The sequence below is a fragment of the Acomys minous genome (assembly GCF_964271855.1).
Source record: "Acomys minous genome assembly, chromosome: 19".
NCBI lineage: Eukaryota > Metazoa > Chordata > Mammalia > Rodentia > Muridae > Acomys > Acomys minous.
In genome coordinates this window covers 66,289,199-66,312,352 of record NC_140499.1, presented here as the reverse complement: position 1 = coordinate 66,312,352, position 23,154 = coordinate 66,289,199, and the positions used below count along the sequence as shown (strand labels likewise).

At 50.2% G+C, this 23,154-nt stretch overlaps 2 protein-coding genes across 5 annotated transcripts; both read left to right on the top strand.

The window, feature by feature from the left end:
* Window positions 1-176: 176 nt before the first annotated feature.
* On the top strand, window positions 177-4,983 carry CIART (circadian associated repressor of transcription). Of its 4 annotated transcripts, XM_084769607.1 has the most exons (8): window positions 177-352; window positions 832-999; window positions 1,419-1,588; window positions 1,850-2,117; window positions 2,274-2,349; window positions 2,564-2,642; window positions 2,775-2,886; window positions 4,349-4,983. In XM_084769607.1, exons 5-8 carry the CDS (start codon window positions 2,331-2,333, stop codon window positions 4,856-4,858), a joined length of 720 nt encoding a protein of 239 aa, XP_084625733.1. In that variant the 5' UTR covers window positions 177-352; window positions 832-999; window positions 1,419-1,588; window positions 1,850-2,117; window positions 2,274-2,330; the 3' UTR covers window positions 4,859-4,983. The 4 variants fall into 4 exon arrangements, with proteins under 4 accessions (XP_084625733.1, XP_084625731.1, XP_084625734.1 ...); XM_084769605.1 differs by lacking the exons at window positions 177-352; window positions 832-999 and adding an exon at window positions 1,044-1,178 and having other exon boundaries at window positions 1,731-2,117; XM_084769608.1 differs by lacking the exons at window positions 177-352; window positions 832-999 and adding an exon at window positions 1,044-1,178 and having other exon boundaries at window positions 1,731-2,117; window positions 2,564-2,613; window positions 4,349-4,637.
* A 5,313-nt stretch (window positions 4,984-10,296) lies between these two features.
* On the top strand, window positions 10,297-18,253 carry MRPS21 (mitochondrial ribosomal protein S21). The gene is made up of 3 exons (XM_084769624.1): window positions 10,297-10,590; window positions 12,129-12,243; window positions 17,870-18,253. The coding sequence occupies exons 2-3, from the start codon at window positions 12,161-12,163 to the stop codon at window positions 18,048-18,050; spliced, it is 264 nt and encodes an 87-aa protein (XP_084625750.1). The 5' UTR covers window positions 10,297-10,590; window positions 12,129-12,160; the 3' UTR covers window positions 18,051-18,253.
* The last annotated feature ends 4,901 nt before the right edge of the window (window positions 18,254-23,154 follow it).

Sequence of the window (23,154 nt, the reverse complement as noted above, 5' to 3'; positions counted from 1 at the left end):
TACCTTCAGTCTACAAGGTCCTCTGCATTGTTTCCTTCAACTATGACAAGTTGCAGCGGGTGTAAACGTCTGCTGGCGACTCTTAAAAAAAACTCTCGACTCAACTCTTTTCCTTCCTAAAGGAACAAACACACTGAAGCCGGAGAGAAAGCCATAACCTTGAGGGTCGGGGGTGGGGATCTACTCCGTTCCCTGTGTTGACAACCAGAGAATTCTGCGTGAAGGATCCGAAGGGACTGCGGGGAGAGTAAGGGAGGAGAGGGGAGCAGAAAAGTCAGGGACGAGTTCGGTCCTGACCTCTGAAGCCTGGACGGCGCCGGCATCCGACCCGGGAACGTGCAGCGCACGTTACGTAAGAACCGGCAGGAGAGGGCGCGCGGCGGGAGCCCCGGGAGTGGAGGGGAGAGGAGAGGACGCGGTGTTCCGGCCGCCGTCCCCACCCTCCTCGCTCGCCCAGCAGGGCAGGAGGCACCCGGCTTGGGGGTGGGGTGGGGTGGGGTGAGGTGGGGAGGACGGGAGCGTGGGGAGTCACGAGGGCGAGCCGCCGACGGAGGGGACGGGTGCCCGGCGGCGTCACACGTCCGCGGTCACACACGTTGCGGACACGAGCTGCTGGCGGCTCCCACGTGCTGCGCCCGTGCGCGGAGGCGCGTGGAAGAGGGGGGGACCCTCCCTCCCCCCCACCCCACGTCCCGAGGCACCGCCCCCGTGGCACGGCCCTCGCTCCCTGCACACACCAGCCGCGCAGCGCCCGTCCTATATTTAAGGCTACGAGCTCCACCCTTTTCCGCCCCTTCCATCATTTTCACTTTTTTTTTTAAATCACTGGAGGAGCCGCATGTACGGGCGGAGCATCGACTGCTCCCCTTCCAGCCAATCACCACTCGGCTGCCTCCCTATTGGCCGAGCCCCCCCCCACTTGCGCGCTTAGCGAATGGGCTGCGAGCGTCCGGGTCTGGCGTCACGTGTTGCCGGCAAGATGCCCAATGGGAGCACGAGGTGTGTGTACGCAGGGGTGGGAAGGGGGAGGCACGTGCAGAGCCGCACGTGTCCGGGAGGAGGAGGAGGTGGGAAGGGGCGGGACCCACGGAGTGAGGCGGAGGTGGGTCGGCTAAGACCCCGCACCGGCCGGGGAAGGGAGCTGGGATACGGATCCGGGGCTGAGCCGAGGGACCCAGGTAAGCAGACGGGAGCCTGGGCGTGTGAGACTGCGGATCCCGGGGCTGGGAGGTTATTGCATCACCTGCGACCACAGACTGACCCGGCGCAGTGCGCACTGATGGATGGGGAGGGATGCGGAGGCTGGGGAGACGGTTGTCTATGGGGGTGGTACCCGCGGGGACCTTAGGTGGGTTCTGATGCGCAGGTCAGCTTCTTGCGGGCGGTGGTCTTTTTTTGTTTGTTTGTTTGTTTTTTAGGTCGATAAGCTCACTGGGAGGTCTGTCAGGGAACAGCCTAGAACGGCGGGCGGAGGGGAAGGTGTCAAGTCGGGCATTCACTCCGAACCCAAGAGGAAGAAAGGCTGTGTTGGGTCAAGAGCTCTGCGTGGGCTGGCGATCTGGATTTTGAATGAGGGTGGAAAAGCAAGGTTGTTGTTGTTTTTCTTCCCCCTCCTTGTTTCTATTGAGAATGGGGGGTGGGGGTGGGAACGCGTTGCCCTGTTGAGGACGCCCCGGTCGCTTTCCTAATCCTTCAACTCTGATTTCAAACTCCCTCGCTTTGCTCTGCAGTTGCAGGTTCCGGTCTGCTCTTCAGCCCCTGCGCCCAGACCTATGGATTCTCCATCTAGCGTTTCTTCTTACTCCTCTTCCTCTCTCTCCCCGTCATTCTCCACGTCCCCTGTGAACAGTGATTTTAGCTTTCCCTCTGATAAGGAGAGGGAGGGCAGGGACGCCCACGGGCTCAAGTCGGACGCTGTCCAGCGGAGGGGAGATTCCCGGCCCAGTCCAGGCCCTATCCGCTGCAGACATCGACCCAGGGTTTCTAGTAACCAACACACGGCGTTCCATCCGGAACAGCGAGGGTCTGGAGTCAGGAGAGCAAGAGACGGCGAAGTGGAGCCCAGTCCAGACAACCGGGCTTGTACCACAGAGGGCGACCTGCTCTTTGCTCAAAAGGTAAGAGAAAGCAGAGGAGATTGCAGTGCGGTGCCAAATACCTACCTGGCTGATAAGGGGCCTAAAAGGATGCTATTGGCTGCCAGAACATCAAAGCAGGGGGGGGGGGGGAGAACCACTGCTGGGTCCCACAGTCTTTGCGCTGTTTTTCTCCAGTGTGAAGAACTCCAAGGGTTCATACGGCCCCTCACAGACCTGCTGAATGGACTAAAAATGGGTCGCTTTGACAGAGGTAATAACCTGATTGATTACATTTCTGGGGGGATATAAATATCTCCTTGGGACGAGGGCCGTTCCCTTTTTGCACTTCCTCATGTGAACCCCGTCTAGCTCTGCCCTTTACGTTTGCCTCAGTCCCCACCTCTGCTTTTTCTCTCGGGCCTTGCGTGCCCCCAGACAAGCTCTCTGCTGCTGACCCTCTCATCAGTCCCTCTCTTTCACCCCAGGGTTAAGTAGCTTCCAGCAGAGCGTGGCCATGGACCGGATCCAGCGCATAGTAGGTGTTCTACGGAAGCCTCGGATGGGGTAAATCTCCTCGGCTCCTTTCCGCTCTCCTCAGTATCTTACTGAAGGAGGAGGCCTGGGCAACTCCCCTTGGGTTCTTTTTTCATACGTAATGATTTCTAAAATATCCTTTTTTGCCCCCCCCCCCCCAAGGGAGCGTTATCTAGGGACCTTGCTGCAAGTGGAAGGGATGTTAAAGACTTGGTTCCCTCATATAGCCGCGCAGAAGACATCCTTAGGAAGTGGCGGCCATCAGCTACACAAGGTAAGGGCCTAAAAACCGAGGGAGCAGCGACGGGAGAATGAACAGTCAGGGCGTGGACTTTGCAGGAGGCATGTTCCCCTCCATTGACCTGAAGTTGTTTGTTTGTTTGTTTTGTTTTTCCCTTCAGGGAAGCGAATGCCTAACTGTGCAATCCTGTGGTTTTTAGACTTACCCTAGATGTTGCTTCATTTTGTTGGGGGGCAGGGGCGGTCCCACGAAATTTAACCGTGCCCCTCCTGTTGAAGCCTACCTGCTTTCTGCACAGATCAGGCCAAGTGACTCACAAAGGAAGATGCCGCAGGTTTTTTTTCCTCTACAGATCCTGTCTTCCTTGTGCCCCTCAACCTTTCTCTCTCCATTTTTTTTTTTTTTTTTTTGGTTTTTTGAGACAGGGTTTCTTTGTGTGGCCTTGGCTGTCCTTGGACTCACTTTGTAGACCAGGCTGGCCTTGAACTTACAGAGATCCACCTGCCTCTGCCTCCCAAGTGCTGGGATTAAAGGTGTGTGCCACCACTGCCTGGCCCCCTCTCAGTCTTTTGACTCCTGTCAGAATATCTTTAACCAAGCCTTATGTGTCTATAGTGGGTCTCTGTCTGTCTCTCTCTCTCTCTCTCCTTCTCCCCCTTTGTTTTTGAAATAGGGTTTCCCTGTGTGGTGGTTATCCTGAAGCTCACTCTGTAGACCAGGCTAGCCTTGAACTCAGCTCCATCTGCCCCTGCCTCCCAAGTGCTCAGATTGAAAGTGTGCACCACTACTGCCCAGCTAAATCAGCTGTAGTTTTTTTTGTTTTTTTTTTGGTTTTCGAGACTAGGTCTCTCTGCGTAGCCTTGGCTGTCCTGGACTCACTACGTAGACCAGGCTGGCCTCGAACTCACAGCAATCCACCAGCCTCTGCCTCCCAAGTGCTGGGATTAAAGGCGTGCGCCATCACGCCCAGCACAGCTGTAGTTTTTAATGTGAAAAATAATTGATTGAAAAATTAGGTAATAAGGATTATGCCTCATAAAAGAACCGAACATGGAAAATGAGAACTTTCAACACAGAAATTAAATTTCACTTAAACTTCTCTGGTTGGGGTGTGGTTTATGAGAGTGTGTTCCTGCCACAAAGCAGGCCCTGGGTTTGATTCTCTTAATACCACAAAAAATACTTTAAAAAGTTGAACAGGAATCATTGTATAAGTAGTGAGAGCTGCAGGACTGTTTTCCCGTATCTGTTGTTGGTGGCCTGATACGGTCTGTCACACGGAGTCACCTCCCACTGCGTGTTGAATACATGGAAGCATGACTTGATTGCTGAAATTTTTATTTAATCATCACCTGGCAAGAACACACCTGTTGCACAAAACAGCGTGTGTTTGCGCTGGACAGTGAGTTCTCAAGGAAAGCAAAGGCCTGAGCTAAGTGGGGCTCGTCTGTAAGCTTTGCTAACTCTTGTTCTTCCTCTTTACCGACTTCTCTAGCACATCCCAAGCTCCCGCAGCGACTCGCCTGCTTCCTGTCCTCTCGTGGAGAAGATGGGCCAGACCCAGCTGGAACATTTAGTTTTGAAACCGAAGGCATCTTGGCATCTCACAGAATGGCCAGACGTGAGCCTCACCTGGATTCATAGCACTCCAGTCAGCAACCCTCCCCTCAGTTCCGCAGGCTCCACCGCCACCGCCGCCAGCCACAGCCCCACAGGAGCCAGCATCGGTGTCATCCTTGTCCTCCAGAAAGGAGGACAGCCCTTCACCCACTCTGCCCCAGGCACTCCGGTCCCACCAACAACTACACTGCCTCCTGTCATCCCTGGTGATCTGAAGAAAGTGTCCGGAGAGGCGCCTCGGTGCCACAGTTTGCCTGTAATGCTATCATCTGACTGGAGTCGGTCCCTCTGTCCCTGTGTTGTACCTGTCACAGGCAGAGAGAAGACTAGAGGACACACGGAGCCCCAGATGATCAGTCACTCTCCGGTTGCGCCTGATCCTTAGCTCTTAGCCCAGGCTTTGCGACTGTCCCTTGAGTCCCAATTTGTATAAATATATGTTTATGTGTATTTTTTTTTTTAACTTTTAATGTATTTGTGTTGAGGAACAATAAATCCTTTCTGATTAAAGGCTTTTTTTTTTTTAACCTAAACACTTTTCTGACTGTTGTAAATTGAAAACTTTGAGTCTCAAGCACACCATAAATCTTACCCACTGAGCAAGCTAGGACATCCCTGTCTGTGAACACAGTCTCCTCTGGATGGGAGCACACAAGCCTGTGGAGGGGCACTGGCTCTGCCTTCCCAGGGAACGTCCTCGAGGCATTGACAGGTTCAGATCTGAAGTGGCTTTGGTACCTCTCCCTGTGCCTGTCTCCTTGTGGAATCTTCCAGCTGGCCAGACAAGCAGGTTCTTCTGCTTTGGCACAGCAGCTTTGATGGAGCTGTTGGTGCTTAGGGGTAAATGCCTATGTGACCTCCTGCGCCTCTATAAGAGGGAAAACCAAAATAGCCACTGGGGTGCCAGATCTGAAGAGGAAGTGCGCTGCCCCAGAGTTGCCTAGGTCAGCATGGTGTGGGGGTGGTACCCAGGCTCTGGGCTGTACCCCTGCTCAGCCAAGGAAAGCAGCTCAGGTGTTGCCGGCTGAAATCTCCACCCTTCTGTGGATTTCTCTCTCATTTGTCCCAGTTTCTACCAAGACTGTTTCCTCTCTCCCATCCTCAGCCTTCCCAGGGCATCAGATAACCCCGTCATCGTCCGCACTGCTGCCTATCTGCTCAGCGGCCTGCTCACTGCTCACACAGCCTTCTCCCATTCCTAAAGCCCATGCGCTGGTAAATAAGTCACCTCCCTTTATTTCAGAAGGTAGGTCCTCCTCTCTGAGGCAAGCCATTATTTGTGTAGGTCAGACTGACCTGGAAATCAAGGTGATCCTGGGCACCCCAGGAATTATATGTGTGAAACACCATTCTTAGCTCCAATCCCGATTTTGATGGATATATGTATATACATTATATACATAATTAATTTTTTTGTTTGTTTTTGTATTTCTGAGACAGGGTTTCTCTGTGTAGCCCTGGCTGACCTGGACTTGCTTCGTTGACCAGGTTGGCCTTGAACTCACAGACATCCCCCAGCCTCTGCCTCCTGAGTGTTGGGATTAAAGGCGTGCACAGTGCGCCTGGCTTCTCATTTTATTTTTTAAGATTTTATTTTATATGTACAACCACTTGCCTGCATATATATATATATGTGCACCACGTGGGTGCCTGACACCCACGGAGGCCGGAGGAGAGCACTGGACCCCCTGGAACTGGAGTTACAGATGTCTGTGGGGCCACCGTGTAGGTGCTGGGGACGAAACTCAGGTCCTCTGCAGGAACAGCAGGTGCCTCTCCCGCCCTTTGGATTGACTTTTATTTATGAAACGTTTGTAACTTGTATTTGCTACACATAATAATTACTCCCCCTGCGTCATCAGTTATCGGCTTACTGTAAATGCAGCATGGGCCGCTCTCTAGTTCTCCTCCGTCCCCCTCCCACTCAGGACTAGGGACGGAGCTTTGGTCCCCGCGCGTGCTGGGCAAGTGTATGCTCCACAATTCCTCCGAAGGCTTTTTCTAGAACCTTGTTACCAGCGTGCGTAACTGTCTGCAGCCCGGCTTACCCCTTTCTCGTTTTTGCTGCACCTTCCAAAGTAACTAATAAGCCCGCAAGAACAGCACTAATGCGCGTCCCCGTTCGCCTCCCAGCTTCCCGAGGCTGCGTGCCCTATTGCTCAACACTCAGTGCTGCGCTCTGAAACCTGCCTACCTTAGATCTTGTGACTTCACACGGTTCCAACTCTCCTCTGACCCACCTGGCAGCACCTCCTAGGTTTCTTAATGGCCCCGGGTTCCACCTACCCAAAAGCGTGGGTGTTCTCCGAGGTGCTAGTTTTGCCTTCTCTCTACATAGATTCAACTATGTTAAAAAGATTTATTCATTTATTACGTATACATTGTTCTGCCTGCATATAACACCTACAGCCCAGAAGAGGGCGCCAGATTTCACTCCAGATGGCTGTGAGCCATCGTGCAGTTGCTGGGAATTGAACTCAGGAGCTTAGGAAGGGCAGCCAGTGCGCTTAAGCTCTGAGCCATCTCTACAGCTCCAGATTTTGTTTTTTGTTTTTATTTATTTTTGTTTTTATTTTATTTTATTTTATATTTTTGTTTTATGAGACAGGGTTTCTCTGTTTGGCCTTGACTGTGCTGGACTTCCTTTGTAGACCAGGCTGGCCTCAAACTCACAGCGATCCACCTGCCTCTGCCTCCCAGTGCTGGGATTAAAGGCGGGCGCCACCACTGCTCGGCTAAGTTTTTTTGTTTTTTGAGACAGGGTTTCTCTGTGCAGCCTTGGCTGTCCTAGACGCGCTTTGTAGTCCAGGCTGGCCTTGAATTCACAGTGATCCACCTGCCTCTGCCTCCTGAGTGCTGGGATTAAAGGTATGAGCCACCACGCCCGGCATCCAATTTTTTTTCCAAAGATTTTTTTTTATGCATACAGTGTTGTGCCAGAAGAGGGCACTAAGCCGGGTGTGGTGGCACACGCCTTTAATCCCAGCACTCGGGAGGCAGAGGCAGGTGGATCGCTGTCAGTTCGAGGCCAGCCTGGTCTACAAAGCGAGTCCAGGACAGCCAAGGCTACACAGAGAAACTGTCTCGAAAAACCAAAAAAAAAAAAAAAAAGGGCACTAGATCTCATTACAGATGGTTGTGAGCCACCATATGGTTGCTGGGAATTGAACTCAGGACCTTGGGAAAAGCAGCCAATTCTCTTAACCTCTGAGCCATATCTCCAGCTCCAGTTTTGCATTTTTTATTGCCTTTTATTATTTCCTCAAATTGGATAAATGCTAAGTCTTCACTTCCTATTGTAACATCTGCCCTAAGAAGGCACACTGGATGTATGCATTTCTGATGGGGAGTTTTAGTTATATGCTGCGTATACAAAAACCCCTGAAGGAGCTGGCAACACGGCTCAGCAGATGAGGGCTCTTGCAGGCCAGCCTCACCGAGCTGCACACCCGGATTCCATATGGTGGAAGGGAGACCCAATTCCCACAAGTTGTCCTTCTGACCTCTGCACATGGAGGCACGCTTTGTGCTCGCTGGCCCTGCCTCCTGCTGGCGCTGACTGAGTTTCATTGGACCTGCTTTTTCGTTGCTTTTGGCTTTTGTCTGCACCTCTGTTGTTAATACAACAGCTTAACTAGAGGACTATAACACTAAAGTTATAGTATGCAGGTGCACACACACACACACACACACACACACACACACATTTTGCTAGAGAGGTGGCTTAGCAATTAATTACTAATTACTCCTCCAGAGGATCAAGGTTCAGTTTCCAGCCTCCACACGGTGGCTCACAACCCTTTGTAATTAGAGCTTCAGGGTATTTGGCACCCTTTACTGATCTTCTTGACACCATGCATGCAGGCAAAGCACTCCTACACATAAAATAAGCCTAAGTATTTTTAATTAATTAAAAGTTTATTAAAACATCAGTATGTAAGGCCGGGGAAGTAGTTCCACACAGTGCTGGCTACCTGTGCACAAAGCCATGGGTACAGGTGCCTGTAACCTTTGCACTCCGGAGCTGAGGCAGGAGGATCAGAAGTTGATCTTCATCCAGACCCTACTATTTTAAAAAGCATGTTCGTTACACTGGAGAGGCATCTAGGTAGTTAAGAACAGTTGCCATGGGCTGAAGAGATGGCTCTGAGGTTAAGAGCACTGCCTGCTCTTCCTGAGGTCCTGAGTTCAATTCCCAGCACCCACATGGTCGCTCACAACCATCTGTACTATGATCAGATGCCCTCTTCTTGTGTACATGAAGACAGCATACTCATATACATAACAAATATCTTTTTTTTTTTTTTTAGGTTTTTCGAAACAGGGTCTCTCTGTGTAGCCTTGGCTATCCTGGACTCACTTTGTAGACCAGGCTGGCCTCCAACTCACAGCTATCCGCCTGCCTCTGCCTCCCGAGTGCTGGGATTAAAGGCGTGCGCCACCACGCCCGGCATAAATAAGTATCTTAAAAAAAAAAAAAAGAACAGTTGCCGTCCAATCACAAGGATGAGAGTTAGGGTCCAAGAAACCACCAATAAGCCAGGCAGGGCACCCACAAACACCTATTGGCTCTGAGGGATCTGATGCTCTCTTCTTTTGGAATCACATGCACAGGAACACACACACACCCACACACACACACACCCCTGGGTTCTGGGCTAGTCCAGGCTCTGTTTGCTTCCATAGGGGAACAGAGGAACCTTGAGATTTGAGAGTCCATGCCAGACAAGATCCAGATCATAAATACGTGTAGGCCATAGATCCCCATTTCTTCCACTGAAGTCTGCCATTATAACCCACAATAGCTATACACAATCAACAAACACGGGAGGATCCCAATATTTTCATTTATACACAAAGTGCAGACTCCTAGATTGAGTAACTCGTTCAGAGTCACACACCTGATGACTGTGAGAATCTGAAGGGAACATAGAATTCCTTTCTCCCGTGTTTTGCTGCTGTCCATATAATTAATTTCGCACTTATTATGTGCTAGCCAGTCTAAGCTTGTGTCTACATACTGTCTTTCAGTAGTGCAAGAGACACTGCAACAGTGTCAGTAGTGTCTGGCAGACGGACAGGCAGCACATTTTGGATTTGGCTTACGACGAGGCAGGCTTAAGCTCTGTGGGAGCACTTACTAACTGATGACGTGCTGGGTAGGTGGCTCAGTGGTAAAGAACGCTCATTCTTCTTGCAGAGGGCGCGGGTTCGGTGCCTAGCCTTCACATGGCTGCGGGCGCGAAGACACACAAAATAAAAACAAATCTTTTAAAGAAAGAACAGGTGAGGATGCACTTCTGTGTATTGTGTGTAAGTTTTTCAGTATTCGTTATTTCTAATTTTTTTTTTTTTTTGAGACAGGGTTTCTCTGTGTAGCCTTGGCTGTCCTAGACTCGCTTTGTAGACCAGGCTGGCCTCGAACTCACAGAGATCCGCCTGCCTCTGCCTCCCGAGTGCTGGGATTAAAGGCGTGCGCCACCATCGACAGGCTATTCGTTATTTCTAAACCCATATAAATAACCACACATGGATATGTGGGTGTAGCATACACAGAAGGTTGTCAAGACAGTGAAGAAGAAATTGAGAGAGAGAGAGATTGAGTGAGTGAGTTCTACCAGATCTTACTAGGCAACAAATGGCAACGTTGGCATTTAAAGGAAAACCAAAACAATGATTTTTAAATCCTGCAAGTGTTTTCCATATCTGTGTTTAATGATTCTACTTTATTTAGTGAAATGGCTTAGGCAGATGATGCAACGGGTTTTTGTTTCTTAACTTTTAGGAAGATTGAAGGTCCTTTTTAGTTAGAAAATCTTCTCAGGACCTTTCCCATTCCCGTCCACAACGAAATCGCTCAGACCTGGTCAAGGTTTAGAAGGATTATAGCCACGGATCGGGCTGACCTTCTCGCAGGCCCTCGGGCCGCGACTGCACAGGGAGGCGAGGACGCCGTGGAGTCCGGCGCCGGCGCCCAGAAGCGAACTTTTTCCAAAGACAAGGCTGGAGGAACCGCTCCGCAGACGTCTGCGCCCGACTTCCGGCTCCCTCCCGCGGGATTCCGTAGCTTCCGCTTCCGGTCCGGAGCGTCGGGGAGTCCGAGTGCTGAGACCCCAGGTAAGGAGGACGCAGCTTGTCGGGCTGTGAACCGCGACGCGCGTGGGGCGAGAGGGCAGGAGTCCGCGTCTCGCGGCGGACGAACAGTCCTTGCCAACTCGCAGAGAAAACCTGCTTTACTTATTTTTCTTTTTCGTTTAGTTTTTCTAGTCAGGGTTTCCCTGTCCCTGGCTGTCCTGGGAGTCACGCTGTAGAGCAGGCTGGCCTCGAACTCACAGAGATCCATCTGCCTCTCAGTCTCCCAGTGCTGGGGTTAAAGGCGGGCGCCGCCATCGCCTGGCTGTTTATCTATTTATTTTTTGATGCGGCAGGGGATTAGGGGGATGACAGCCCCAGCACAGCTTGCAGGAGTCCGGCTCGACCCTAGGTCGGCAGGCGTGGCGGCGGCAAGTGCTTTTATTTGCTGCGCGGTGAGAGAAACGCTGATAACAATTCGCTTGTACTGTTTCCCCTTCTGCACTCGGGAGGCGGAGGAGGCAGGTTGATCTCGGTGAGTTCGAGGCCAGCCTGGCGGGGAGGCACACATGCAAGCAGTATGTTGTATTCACAATACATAATAAATAAATAAGTAAAGAAATCAAACTTAAGCCGGGCGTGGTGGTGCACGCCTTTAATCCCAGCACTCGGGAGGCAGAGGCAAGCGGTCTGCTGTGAGTTCGAGGCCAGCCTGGTCTACAAAGTGAGTCCAGGACAGCCAAGGCTACACAGAGAAACCCTGTCTCGAAAAACAACAACAACAACAACAAAAAAAAAAGAAAAGAAAAGAAATCAAACTTAATTTTTAAAAAAAGATTTATTTATTAATTACGTATACAGGGCTCTGCTTGAATTGAATGTACACCTGCAGGCCAGAAGAGGGCATCAGATCACATTACAGAGGGCCGTGAGCCACCATGTGGTTGCTGGGAATTGAACTCAGGACCTCTGGGAGAGCAGTCTGTGCTCTTAACCACTGAGCCATCTCTCCAGGCCAGAAATCAAACTTTAAAAAAAGTTATTTAATATTTTATGTGTATGAGTGCTTTGCTTGCATGTATGTCTGCATCACAGAGGCCGGAAGAGGGCCCGGGACTGCAGTTACAGACGGCTGTGAGCCACCCGATGGTTGCTGGGAATAAACCCTGGATCCTCTTAACTGCTGAGCCATCTCTCCAAAGCTACATGTACTTTCTAAAATATGAAGAATTTCCCCTGCCAGGTGCCGTGGCTCCTGAGAAGCTTCAATTTCTAGATTGACTAAAACTACCTATGGCAATGTATGACTCTGTTCAACTTTGTTTTCTTTCTTCTTCTTTTTTTTTAAAAGACTTTATTTATTATGTATACAGTGTTCAGCTTGCATGTACACCTGCATGATAGGAGAGGGCCTATAGATCTCATTATAGATGGTTGTGAGCCACCACGTGGTTGCTGGGAATTGAACTCATGACCTTTGGAAGAGCAGCCGGTGCTCTTAACCTCTGAACCATCCCTCCAGCCCTTGACTTTGTTTTCTTATATTGATTCTCTGGTTTTCACACTCCTTGTCCGGTCTATAGGTCTTGAAGAATGAAGATTTGAGTACAAGGCCATGGCTAAACACCTGAAGTTCATTGCCAGGACAGTGATGGTTCAGGAGGGGAACGTGGAAGGTGCATACAGGACCCTGAACAGGTAAAAAGAACCAGAGCCTCACCTAGACCAGCTGTGCACACTGTAAGGTTACCCCACCCAGCCTCCCACCTCAGAAACTGTTGGCACACTGGTGTCAGCCGTTCGTTGTGTAGGCTCTGGACACTTCTCAGCCCCTCAGTTATTCACTTCATCCAGCAAGCAGACGTTATTCTTAATGAGGAACCCGAGTTCTAGCCAGGGTCTTGAGAAGAACCCGTTAAGACCTGCTTGTGCACGTCTGTAATCTTGGCGCCTGGGAGGTGGAGGCAGGGAGACCCTGAGAGCACAGTGCTGACTGGACTCTCTCAGTTGGCCCCTCCCACATCAAAGAAGAAAAAAAGGCCGGGCGTGGTGGCGCACGCCTTTAATGCCAGCACTCGGGAGGCAGAGGCAAGCAGATCGCTGTGAGTTTGAGGCCAGCCTGGTCTACAAAGCGAGTCCAGGACAGCCAAGGCTACACAGAGAAACCCTGCCTCGAAACCACCACCCCCCCCCACCCAAAAAAAAAAAGCTGAAAGGGAAACGAAGAGCCAGAAGCGGAGGCTTAGCGCATGAAAATCAGCCGAGACTGTTTCTGCAGAATAAAGCGACTGGAGACGATTAACTCCTTTGTGGTTTTGTCCATCTCATGTAGCTCAGGCTGGCCTAGGCAGTGTAGCCAAGGATAGCCTTGACTCCTGATCATCCTCCTGCCTCCATCTCCCAGATGGTGAGAGTATATGTCTACCACCACTGACGCTCCTGACTAGAGGAGATGAAGTCTAACTGGGCTCTGGTTGGAACAAGTCAAACGGAGAGGGCACCACAGATTCCAAGGAGCGTTAGCGCATGCAGCAGTACACGGCGAGGGGCTGGACACGTGGTCCGGTGGTAAAAAGCGCTTGCTGCTCTCTCAGGCGGCCCAAGTTCAGTTCCTAGCACCAACCGCTGCTGTCAGGGATCTGCCGCTCTCTCCCACCTGCCATCTGCAGTGCCCACATGTGACCCAAACAAACAGGCATACACTTAAAAACACGACAGCGGGAGAGGAGGGCCCCGTGGATCGGCAGTTGAATGCCAGCCCGTGGGAGAGAGAGCAGCCCTGGTGAAGCTGACCCATTCTAGTTCTTTAGGCTTCCCTAAGCTGGCATGTCTCATTTAACATTTCTTTTTATTTTTATGTTTATGCATGTGGGGTGTGTGCACATGAGTGCAGGTACTGGAGGCCAGAAGCCCTGGGCCCCCTGGAGCTGGAGTTCAGGAAGCTGTGGGGCACTGACTGGGTGCTGGAAGAGAAGTGCACCGTTAGCTAGCGAGCTGTCGCTCTGTGCGGCTCTTGTGTCTATTGTGTTGCTCTGGTTGTTGTTGTTTTGGTTTTTTGAGACAGGGTCTCTCTGTGTAGCCTTGGCTGTCCTGGACTCACTTTGTAGACCAGGCTGGGCCTCGCGATCACAGCGATCCACCTGCCTCCTGAGTGCTGGGATTAAACGTTTGCGCCACCACGCCTGGCTCATGTTTTTGTTTTAATCCAGGCGTGGAATATGGAGCTGCTTCAGACTGTCCACTTGCCTCGCGCTCTCATGCAGGAGTGTGGCTGTGCTTGCTGCAGATAGTTTCCGAGGTGTGTGACATTTGGGATTCTGAGGACTTTTCAGAAGTGATAAATGTCAGAGCCCGGAGAGAGGCCAGCGAGCTCTGAAGAGAGGCTGTGGCAGTTAGGGCTGTTGTTGCTGTTGGCTAGTTGGAATTTGTCAACTAGTCCTGTGTGAAGGACAGGGAAATGGAATGTTTTGGTAGCGAAGGTCAAACTGGCCCCAAGGCACCTGACACCCCATCAGCAGGAAGTGGCCTACAGAGCTCTATGCTCCCTCCCACCTCTAACCTCCTTTCTCTCCTACCCAGTGTTGGGAGTTGGAAGGGACTGGGTTGGAGAAGGTGGAGAAAGTGGCCAACAGGCTCACCTAAGAAGACTTGTTTAAGCAGAAGAGATGTTTAGAGAGTGAGTGAGGAAGGTCAGGCCCCTGCGCTCAGAACCTGAGGTTTAATCTTCCTTGTGAACTCAAAACTGTGGCTTGGGAACCAGTGTAGGGAATGTGTTTAAAGTCACACTTCAGAAAGCTGCATTTTAAAAATAGCAGATTCTCAAAAATAAAGGCTACATATTTTTTAGTATAAAAAGATAATTTGCAAGGAAGAAAAAAAACGCTGCATTTCTGTTCATTTTTTAAAGAAAAATCTTGGATTAGTATGGAAATGATTTATAAATTGTGTCTTCGCCTAAGGTACTGGCCTAGGGAGTGAACAAATCCTTTGCCCGTGGTACTTTTCTAGGTGAGAGCTTGTGAGCTCGCGCAGAGTACAGCACTGGCTGCACGCAGTCTGCCCTGACTTGGCGTCTCCTTCCCTAGGCTGGTCCCTACCACCTTCCCCTTGCGTCACTTCTGCACACCTTTCTCATCCTGCCTTCTCTTGTCTCTCTCCGCTTTCAGATGGTCGTGGTTTAAAACTAAGTTGCTTGTTCTGTGATCTGATTACTGTAGCAGTGCAAGTAGAGAGAAGGTTGAACCTTTACAGTGCTCAGAGCACAGAAGGAGCCTTACAAAGGAAAAAGCCTGTGTGTCTGCCCCGGGAGACTGCCGCTGAGTGCCTGTTATGTAACCAGCCCCCCCCCCGCCCCCCTTGAGCCCTGAAATGAGGATATGGAGAGTGGGGGTTGCTAGGAAGCCTTGTGTGATTGGCTGGCCCCCAATCCAGGAAAGACAAGCACACTGGAAACATGCCGGCTGACCCCTTTCACTCCTGAAGGGCCGTCCTGGGCTCACCGAGTCCTCGTACACAGCGGCTGACATAGGCTGGCTACCCTGACATGTGAGTCTGCCGCCCCCAGGTTCCCCTTGGGAGCAGCCTGGCTCCTTTTACATAATCAGTTGAATTTTACTAAAACTGGCAGCTGGTTTCTCCTTCACGTAAGGTTGCCAGGCACCAGAACTCCACGCTGCTCTGTTTACACTAAGCTCATTGTCTGCTAGTCCTTGAACTACCTTTGCAAACAGACATGACACTAGTAACACCTTCCCCGGAGTGCTACCCCTGAGCTACACCCTCAGCTTCAACTGGCCTCCCCACCCCCAGCCTCACCCCCGGGTCTAGGAACTAGACCCAGGGCCCTTGCTTGTAATTCAGGCAAACACTCTTCCACTAAGCTACACCCTCAGTCGTTTAGCTGAGGTGTAGTTCTCGAGTCATTTTGGGTTTGTTTATTTGGTTGGTTTTAGGGCTTTTTTTTTTTTAAGACAGGGTCTCATGTATCCTAAGCTGGCCATGTATGACCTTTTAACTCCTGCGTCTACCTCTCCCTGGCACTGCGGGTGTGCAGCGCCACACTGGGGACTCCTCCACCAGCCGAGCCACACCCAGCCCATACTTGAGTTCTGTACAAAGCTTGACCTGCATCCTTGCCTGTGAGGGATGAGGTAGAATGAGCATGTGTCTTGTGGGGTGCGTGTGCGTTGCTCATGTGAGTGCTCACACACTCGTGTTTGGAGCCAGAAGACACATCAGCTGGCCTTCCTCAGGCACCACCACCCCTTTTTTGTTGCTTGTTTAAAACAAGGTCTGTCTTAGTAGGCTGTGCTGCCGGGCTGTGTCTCCCTCCCCAGCGCTGGGATGACTCATGCTGCCCGCACACCCAGCCTTGTTACACGGCTTCTAGGAGCTCAGACCCTGTGTCAGCTTCACTCTTTCCTAGCCTAATCTGTGCTTTTGATTTAATTTTTCTTTTTTGTTTGGTTGTTAGAGACAGGGTCTCACTGTACAGCCCTGGCTAACCTGGAACTCACTATGCCAATCAGGCTGGTCTCGCACTCAGAGCTGCGCCTGCCTCTGCCTCCCAGGTGCTGGGATTACAGGTGTGCGCCACCATGCCTGGCACTATTTTTTGGTTTCTCTTTTTTTCTTTCTTTTTTTTACAGATTTATTTATTTATTTACTATATATATAGTGTTCTGCCTGCATGTACACCTGCAGGCCAGAAGAGGGCACCAGATCTCACTATAGATGGTTGTGAGCCACCATGTGGTTGCTGGGAATTGAACTCAGGACCTTTAGAAGAATAGCCAGGGCTCTTAACCTCTGAGCCATCTCTCCAGCCCCCTATTTTTTGGTTTTTCAAGACAGAGTTTCTCTGTGTAGTCTGGGCTGTTCTGGAGCTAGCTCTGTAGACCAGGCTGGCATCGAACTCACAGAGATCCGCCTGCCCCTGCCTCCAGAGTGCTGGTATTAAAGGTGTGCACCACCACCACCCTGCATTGTTCAGACTTTAATTTTATCAATTTTTTTCTCTAAACCTGGGCCCATACTTATGAGGCAAGTGCTCAACCACTGAACTATGCCCCTTTTATTTAGTTTTTTTTTTTTTTTTTTTAAACAAACAGCAAACAGGATGTAAATTGCCAAGGCTGATCTGAAGCTTGCATCAGCCTCCCCCATCCTGGGCTGATGGATCATCACATTAGCCTCCCACATCCTGGGCTGATGGACCACCACATAGGCCTCCTACATCCTGGGCTGATGGACCACCACATAGGCCTCCTACATCCTGGGCTGATGGACCATCACATCAGCCTCCCACATCCTGGGCTGATGGACCATCACATCAGCCTCCCTCATCCTGGGCTGATGGACCACCACATCAGCCTCCCACATCCTGGGCTGATGGACCACCACATTAGCCTCCCACATCCTGGGCTGATGGACCATCACATCAGCCTCCCTCATCCTGGGCTGATGGACCACCACATCAGCCTCCCACATCCTGGGCTGATGGACCACCACATTAGCCCTCAAATACAAAGAGGAAGGAGCTGCCTTCTTCACTGAGGGCCAAGTAGCAGTCACCCCACTGAGCTCTTTTTCAATTATGGACGGTTTGCCCCATTTGGGGTTTGTCTTGGGTTGGTTTTTGGTTTTTTGAGACAAGGCCTCTCTATGTAGCTCTGGTTGGCCTTCAGTTCACAAGAGATCCACCTGCCTCTGCTTTCCAATTTCTGGGAGCAAAGGTGTGTGCCACCCTACACCCAGCTCCATATATAGTTTCCCTCCCATGGTTGTAAAGCACTGGGCCAGGCTGGAGAGATGGCTCAGAGGTTAAGAGCCCTGGCTGCTCATCCAAAGGTCCTGAGTTCAATTCCCAGCAACCACATGGTGGCTCACAACAATCTATAATGAGATCTGGTGCCCTCTTCTGGCCTGCAGGTGTACATGCAGGCAGAACACTGTGTATATATAATAATAAATAAATCTTTAAAAATAAAAATGTCTTACTTATTATGTATACAGTGTTCTGCCTACATGTACACCTGCAGGCCAGAAGCTGTCATATCCCTCAGGTGTGTTGTGGTATTCCAAAGTTTGAGAGTCCGACTCTTATCAGCTCGCAGGAGTAAGAGCTTCTAACTTCTAACTTTGCCTCCTGGCTTCTTACTGGGGCCTAGGAAAGGCTCAGTGCTACGTTACTACTTCACACTGTCATTTTTCAAACACAAGTTGTTTTTGTCCCTTGACCTCTCCTGGGCTGTAAAGACCTGCTAAGCTGGCAAAGAGCAGCGATGAGCCACAGTAGCTAACGCCACCCCCTGCCTTTCTCCAGAATCCTCACCACCGACGGGCTGACTGAAGTCATCAAGCGACGGCGCTATTACGAGAAGCCTTGTCGCCGCCGCCAGCGGGAGAGCTACGAAACGTGCCGAAGGATCTACAACATGGAAATGGCCCGGAAGATCAACTTCTTGATGCGGAAGAACCGTGCAGACCCATGGCTTGGCTGCTAGGGCCTGGGGTAGACGGCCCACGCTGATCCTGTGTCCCAGGAGCAGACGGCCCACGCTGATCCTGTGTCCCAGGAGCAGACGGCCCACGCTAACCCTGCGTCCCAGGGGTAGACGGCCCACGCTGATCCTGCATCCCGCTCTTTTCTATCTTGCTAGTCCACAGTGGACACTTTCTTCTATTAAAAGGAAGAGGATGAATCAAACCATGGAACAGGCTCAGTGTCATTGCTTACCAGCCTAGGAGGGGCAATTAGAAGGCACATGTCACAGGTGCAGTCTGTGTTTATAAAGACTTGGAAAAGTTCTAGAAACCATGGAGAGATGACTCAGCAGTTAGGAGCGCTTGCTGTTCTTTTGTAGCGGACCTTGGTTGGGTTCCACCACCCACGAGGTGGCTCACAAGGTCTGTTACTCCAGTTCTGGGTGACCTATTGCCACCGTCTGGCCTCTGTGGGCACTTCATGCATGTAGTACACATCCTTGCAAAACACTGATACATGCTACATGTAAATAAGATTTTAGTGAATGTGGGGCTAGAGATACGTCTCAGCTTTTTAAGAGCACTGACTGCTCTTTTGGAGAGGCCCTGGGTTCAGTGCTCAGCACCCACCTGGCGGCTCACAGCTGTCCATGTCTCTCATCCCTAGGGAACCTTCTGGGCCACAGGCACCAGATACATGTGCACAAACATGCAAGCCAAACACTCATCCAGTTCCTTCAGTGTACTGAATACACTAAGCGGGACACTTGCTTAAACTGCTGTGTTTCGTTTCTTTGTTTTTTGGGGGTGAGTTTTTTGTTGTGTTTTTTGTTTTTGAGACAAAAATCTCACTTTGTAGACCAGGCTGGCCTCAAACTCACAGAGATTCCCCTGCCTCTGCCTCCCTGAGTGCTGGGGTTACAGGTGTGCACCACCATGCCCAGCTAAGTTGCCATTTTTAGATTTTGTTTGTTTGTTTTTCAAGACAGGGTTTCTCTGTGTAGCCTTGGCTGTCCTGGACTCGCTTTGTAGACCAGGCTGGCCTCGAACTCACAGCGATCCACCTGCCTCTGCCTCCCAAGTGCTGGGATTAAAGGTGTGCGCCATCACCGCCTGGCTGTTTTTAGAATTTTAAAGCCCCTTTCCAGAGTCTAAGAGAGGCAAGGAAATTTTTCAACTGTAAAAAAATATACTGCATTTCCTTCGATTTTTACGAGCCCCAAAGCAAATCTCACTGGAAATGCAGATGTTATGCTCCTGAGCTACTGTTCTCTACCCTTCAGTAGAGAAGAACTGTATGTATGCTTACTAAATTCTCCTAAAATACTGAACTACTAGAGCGCTGTGATCCTTGCCCAAAAGAATCCCAAGAAGAAAGCTAACCAGGCTAATCCTGTCCTGTCCCTGAGTTTTCCTGAAGGGGCTAAGAGAAGGATGTCAGAGGCAAAATATCCTAGATGGATTGCAACGCAGTGAATGAACAGTAAGAAAGACGGAAGGAGGGCGAGGAGGAGTGTCCACACTGGACCTACCTGTGGCCGGCGCCTGCCTCCGTCCAGCCAACCGTTGATGGGGCTGTGGAGAGCTGTGTTTCCAGCTAGGGCGTGGTCCTGTGTCTCTTCTAGCTGAGATTCCCACCCTGTTGTCTCAAAAGCAAGTGTTCTCGTACCAGCAAAGAAACTGCTGTAAGCTGAGTGGTGTGCCGCATGCCTGTGATCCCAGCGCTCGGGAGGCAGAGGCCAGCCTGGTCTACACAGCGAGTCCAGGACAGCCAAGGCTTTACACAGAAACCACTCCCCCCAAAAAAGAAAGAAACGTGCTGGTCTTTCTCTGCTGCTATCTGCTTCCTCCTTTCTCTTTCTCCAGGCAGCTGCACTTCCACCATTGCCAGAACTGACAAGTCTGAAGAAGGTTGGCAGGAAGGCTAGCCACCCACCTCCCAGCTCTAGGGTTAGTGTGTAAACACCGCCCCCTGGTGGTGGAATCGCTGCATTGACTTCAGATTTGTAGCCTTCGCTTTTACTCACTTTTGAGTTAGGGTCTTAAGTAGCCCAGGCTGGCCTCAGACTTGCAGTCGGCCTGCCTTATCCCCGGCTCGCCCATCCTTTAGTGGCTAATGCTATTGGGCATTTTTGTGAGTTTGTTTACGATTCCTCCTTTGAAGAAGCATTCAAGTACTGAGGCCACCTCTGAAATCTGTCATGGCTGCTGAGTCGCTTTCTTTCATCTTTGACTAGACGCAGATGCAGATGTTGCCTCCCACCCTGTGGGGTGCCTTTTTATTACTAGTTTCCTTCCATGTTTGTTGTGACAGGGCCTCGGCTGGCTTGGAACTTGCCATCCTCCTGTCTCGGCTTCTCAAGGGCTGAGAGGACTGTCACCTGCCACTGTGCCCATCCAGTGACAGAGGTTTTACATATCCATGAAGTTCACTTTGCTCTGTTGCCTTTGTTTTTGGTGTCACAGCCAAGTCCAGTGTCAGGAAGACCAGCCCTGTTTTCCACTAAGAGTTGTTTTCGTTTTTTTGTTTTGTTTTTTGTTTTCAAGACAGGGTTTCTCTGTGTAGTCCTGGCTGTCCTGGAACTCACTTTGTAGACCAGGCTGGCCTCGGACTCAGAGATCCGCCAGCCTCTGACTCCCAAGTGCTGAGATTAAAGATGTGTGCCATCATCCGGCTCTTCTAAGAGTTTTGTAAATTTTTTTGCCCTTAATTTTATTATAGTTTAAATTTTTTTAGGTCTTTGAATCATTCAAAGTAATGAGAGTTGAACTGCATCAGTGGGTGTTCTGGGTTTCAGGGTCTCTTGCAGCACAGACTGACCGCAAAGTCATAGTTGAAACTCGTCTTGAACACTTCATCTTCCTGCATCCACCTCCGGATTCTCAGACAAAAACAAAACAAAACAACACAGGGATTCACGGTATAGCCCTGGCTGTCCTGGGACCAATGTAGAACATCCTGGCCTAGAAATAGGAGACCCGCCTGCCTCTGCCTCTCATGTGCAGGGGTTAAAAGTCTGCCAACATGCCTGGCCGTCTTTCAGTGCTTCTTAAGGATCTGTGTTCGGGGCTGGAGAGATGGCTCAGTGGTTAAGAGCACTCGCTGCTCTTCAGAGGTCCTGAGTTCAATTCCCAGCAGCCACATGGCAGCTCACAACTATCTGTAACTCCAGTTCCAGAGGATACGACACCCTCTCACAGACATACATGCAGGCAAACACCAATGCAAATAAACTAAAAAAAAAAAAAAAAAAGAATCTATGTTCATGGGCTGAGAGATGGCTCAGAGGTTAAGGACACTGATCTTCCCAGCAACCATATGGTGGCTCACAACCATCTACAATGAGATCTGGTGCCCTTTTCTGGCATGCAGGCAGAATACTGTATAAATAGTAAGTAATTAAAAAAAAATGAAAAGGATCTGGGTTCAGTTTTCTATGGGAAATGTCTTTAGAGGAACGGATTTTATTTTCCATATTTAACCAGGTGAGTTTAAGGTAGGTCCCAGTTACTGGCTTTAATTCCTCCATGTTTTTTCTGAATTGTTTCCTCTGTTAGAAAATGACAAAAGGAGTCAGGCACACAGTGTCCTCGTCACTCACGCTGAGCAATGAGGATCCCCTGAGCCAGCAGGTCAAAGGCCAGCTAGAGAAAACAGACCCTCTCCACCGGGAGAGGGCAGAGGAACCGCTTCTTCAAAGGGGCAGCAGGAGGATTAACTGTAACATCAAGACATACCAGAAAGGGGACTGACTGGCCTAAGGGGCAGATGTGGATGAGTAGAGCGGAGTGTAGACTGGGTGTGTGTGTATCAGATTGTTATATTAGTATGTTATATATCAGGTTGTTGATATTTTATATTAATATGTTATATATCAGATTGTTATGTTGATATTATGTTATATTAATATATTAGATTTTAAAAAGAGTTTTTATTTATTACATATACAGTGTTCTGCCTGCAACCAGAAGAGGGCACCAGATCTCATTACAGATGGTTGTGAATCACCATGTGGTTGCTGGGAATTGAGCTCAGGACTTCTGGAAGAGCAGACAGTGCTCTTAACCTCTGAGCCATCTTTCCAGCCCCAATATATTATATAATGTTGTTATATATATCAGATTGTTGATATTATTGTAGTGCTGGCATCAGACTCAGGGTCTGGAGCATGCTAGGCAAGTGCTAGGCTACTAAACTGCATCCCAAGTTCTGGTTTGCTGACTTCAAATAGTTTAAGATATGTGCACGTGTGCGTATGGAGGCCTGAACACAACTCTCAGGAGTCTGTTTTCTCCTGCCGCTTTTACGGCATCTCAGAAGTAAACTTGGGCCATTGTCAGACACCCCTGCTTCCAGGGCAGGCTCTCACCCGAGTTTTGACAAGGCTGCCAAAACTACTCAAAGGGGAAAGGACAGCCTGGTCAACAAACATTGCAGGAACTAGGTTGGATGGTTCAGGCCTGTAATCCTCGTATTTAAGAAATGGAGTTAGGAGCCGGGCATGGTGGCGCACGCCTTTAATCCCAGCACTCGGGAGGCAGAGGCAGGAGGATCGCTGTGAGTTCGAGGCCTGCCTGGTCTACAGAGTGAGTCCAGGACAGACAAGGCTACACAGAGAAACCTTGTCTCAAAAAACTAAAGAAAAAAAAAAAAGAATCAAGTATCACACACAAATACGAAGGAGAGTAGAGTGCAAATCTAGTAGATTTCTTACACAAGGCGAAAAGCGACAAGCCAGGAAGTGGTCCTGATTCTGAGGCGGAGTAAGCAATCAGACAAGTGTTGGTGCCCGGGTGAGGAAGCGAGGCAGGTCTTGGTGTTTCGATGGCGAGTGGAAAGCCGGAGGAAAGCTCCGAACGTGTTCATTTTTGTAACGTGGTCTCTAGTGCCGCTATTAGGGAGAAAAAGCTAAGGAGAGCTGATGCTAGTGATCATAACTTTTTTTTTTTACTGCATTTTGAGCACGAACGTTTAAGTCCCCGCTTTTAGTTCTAGCAATAATCCGAGAACAGGCAGCCGATTTCTGCTCCGGGTAATAAACACTGGACTAAACACCTCTCCTCCCGCACGTCAAGCGTTTTTTAGGATCCCGCCGCGCATGCGCATCGCCGCCGACACCGCGC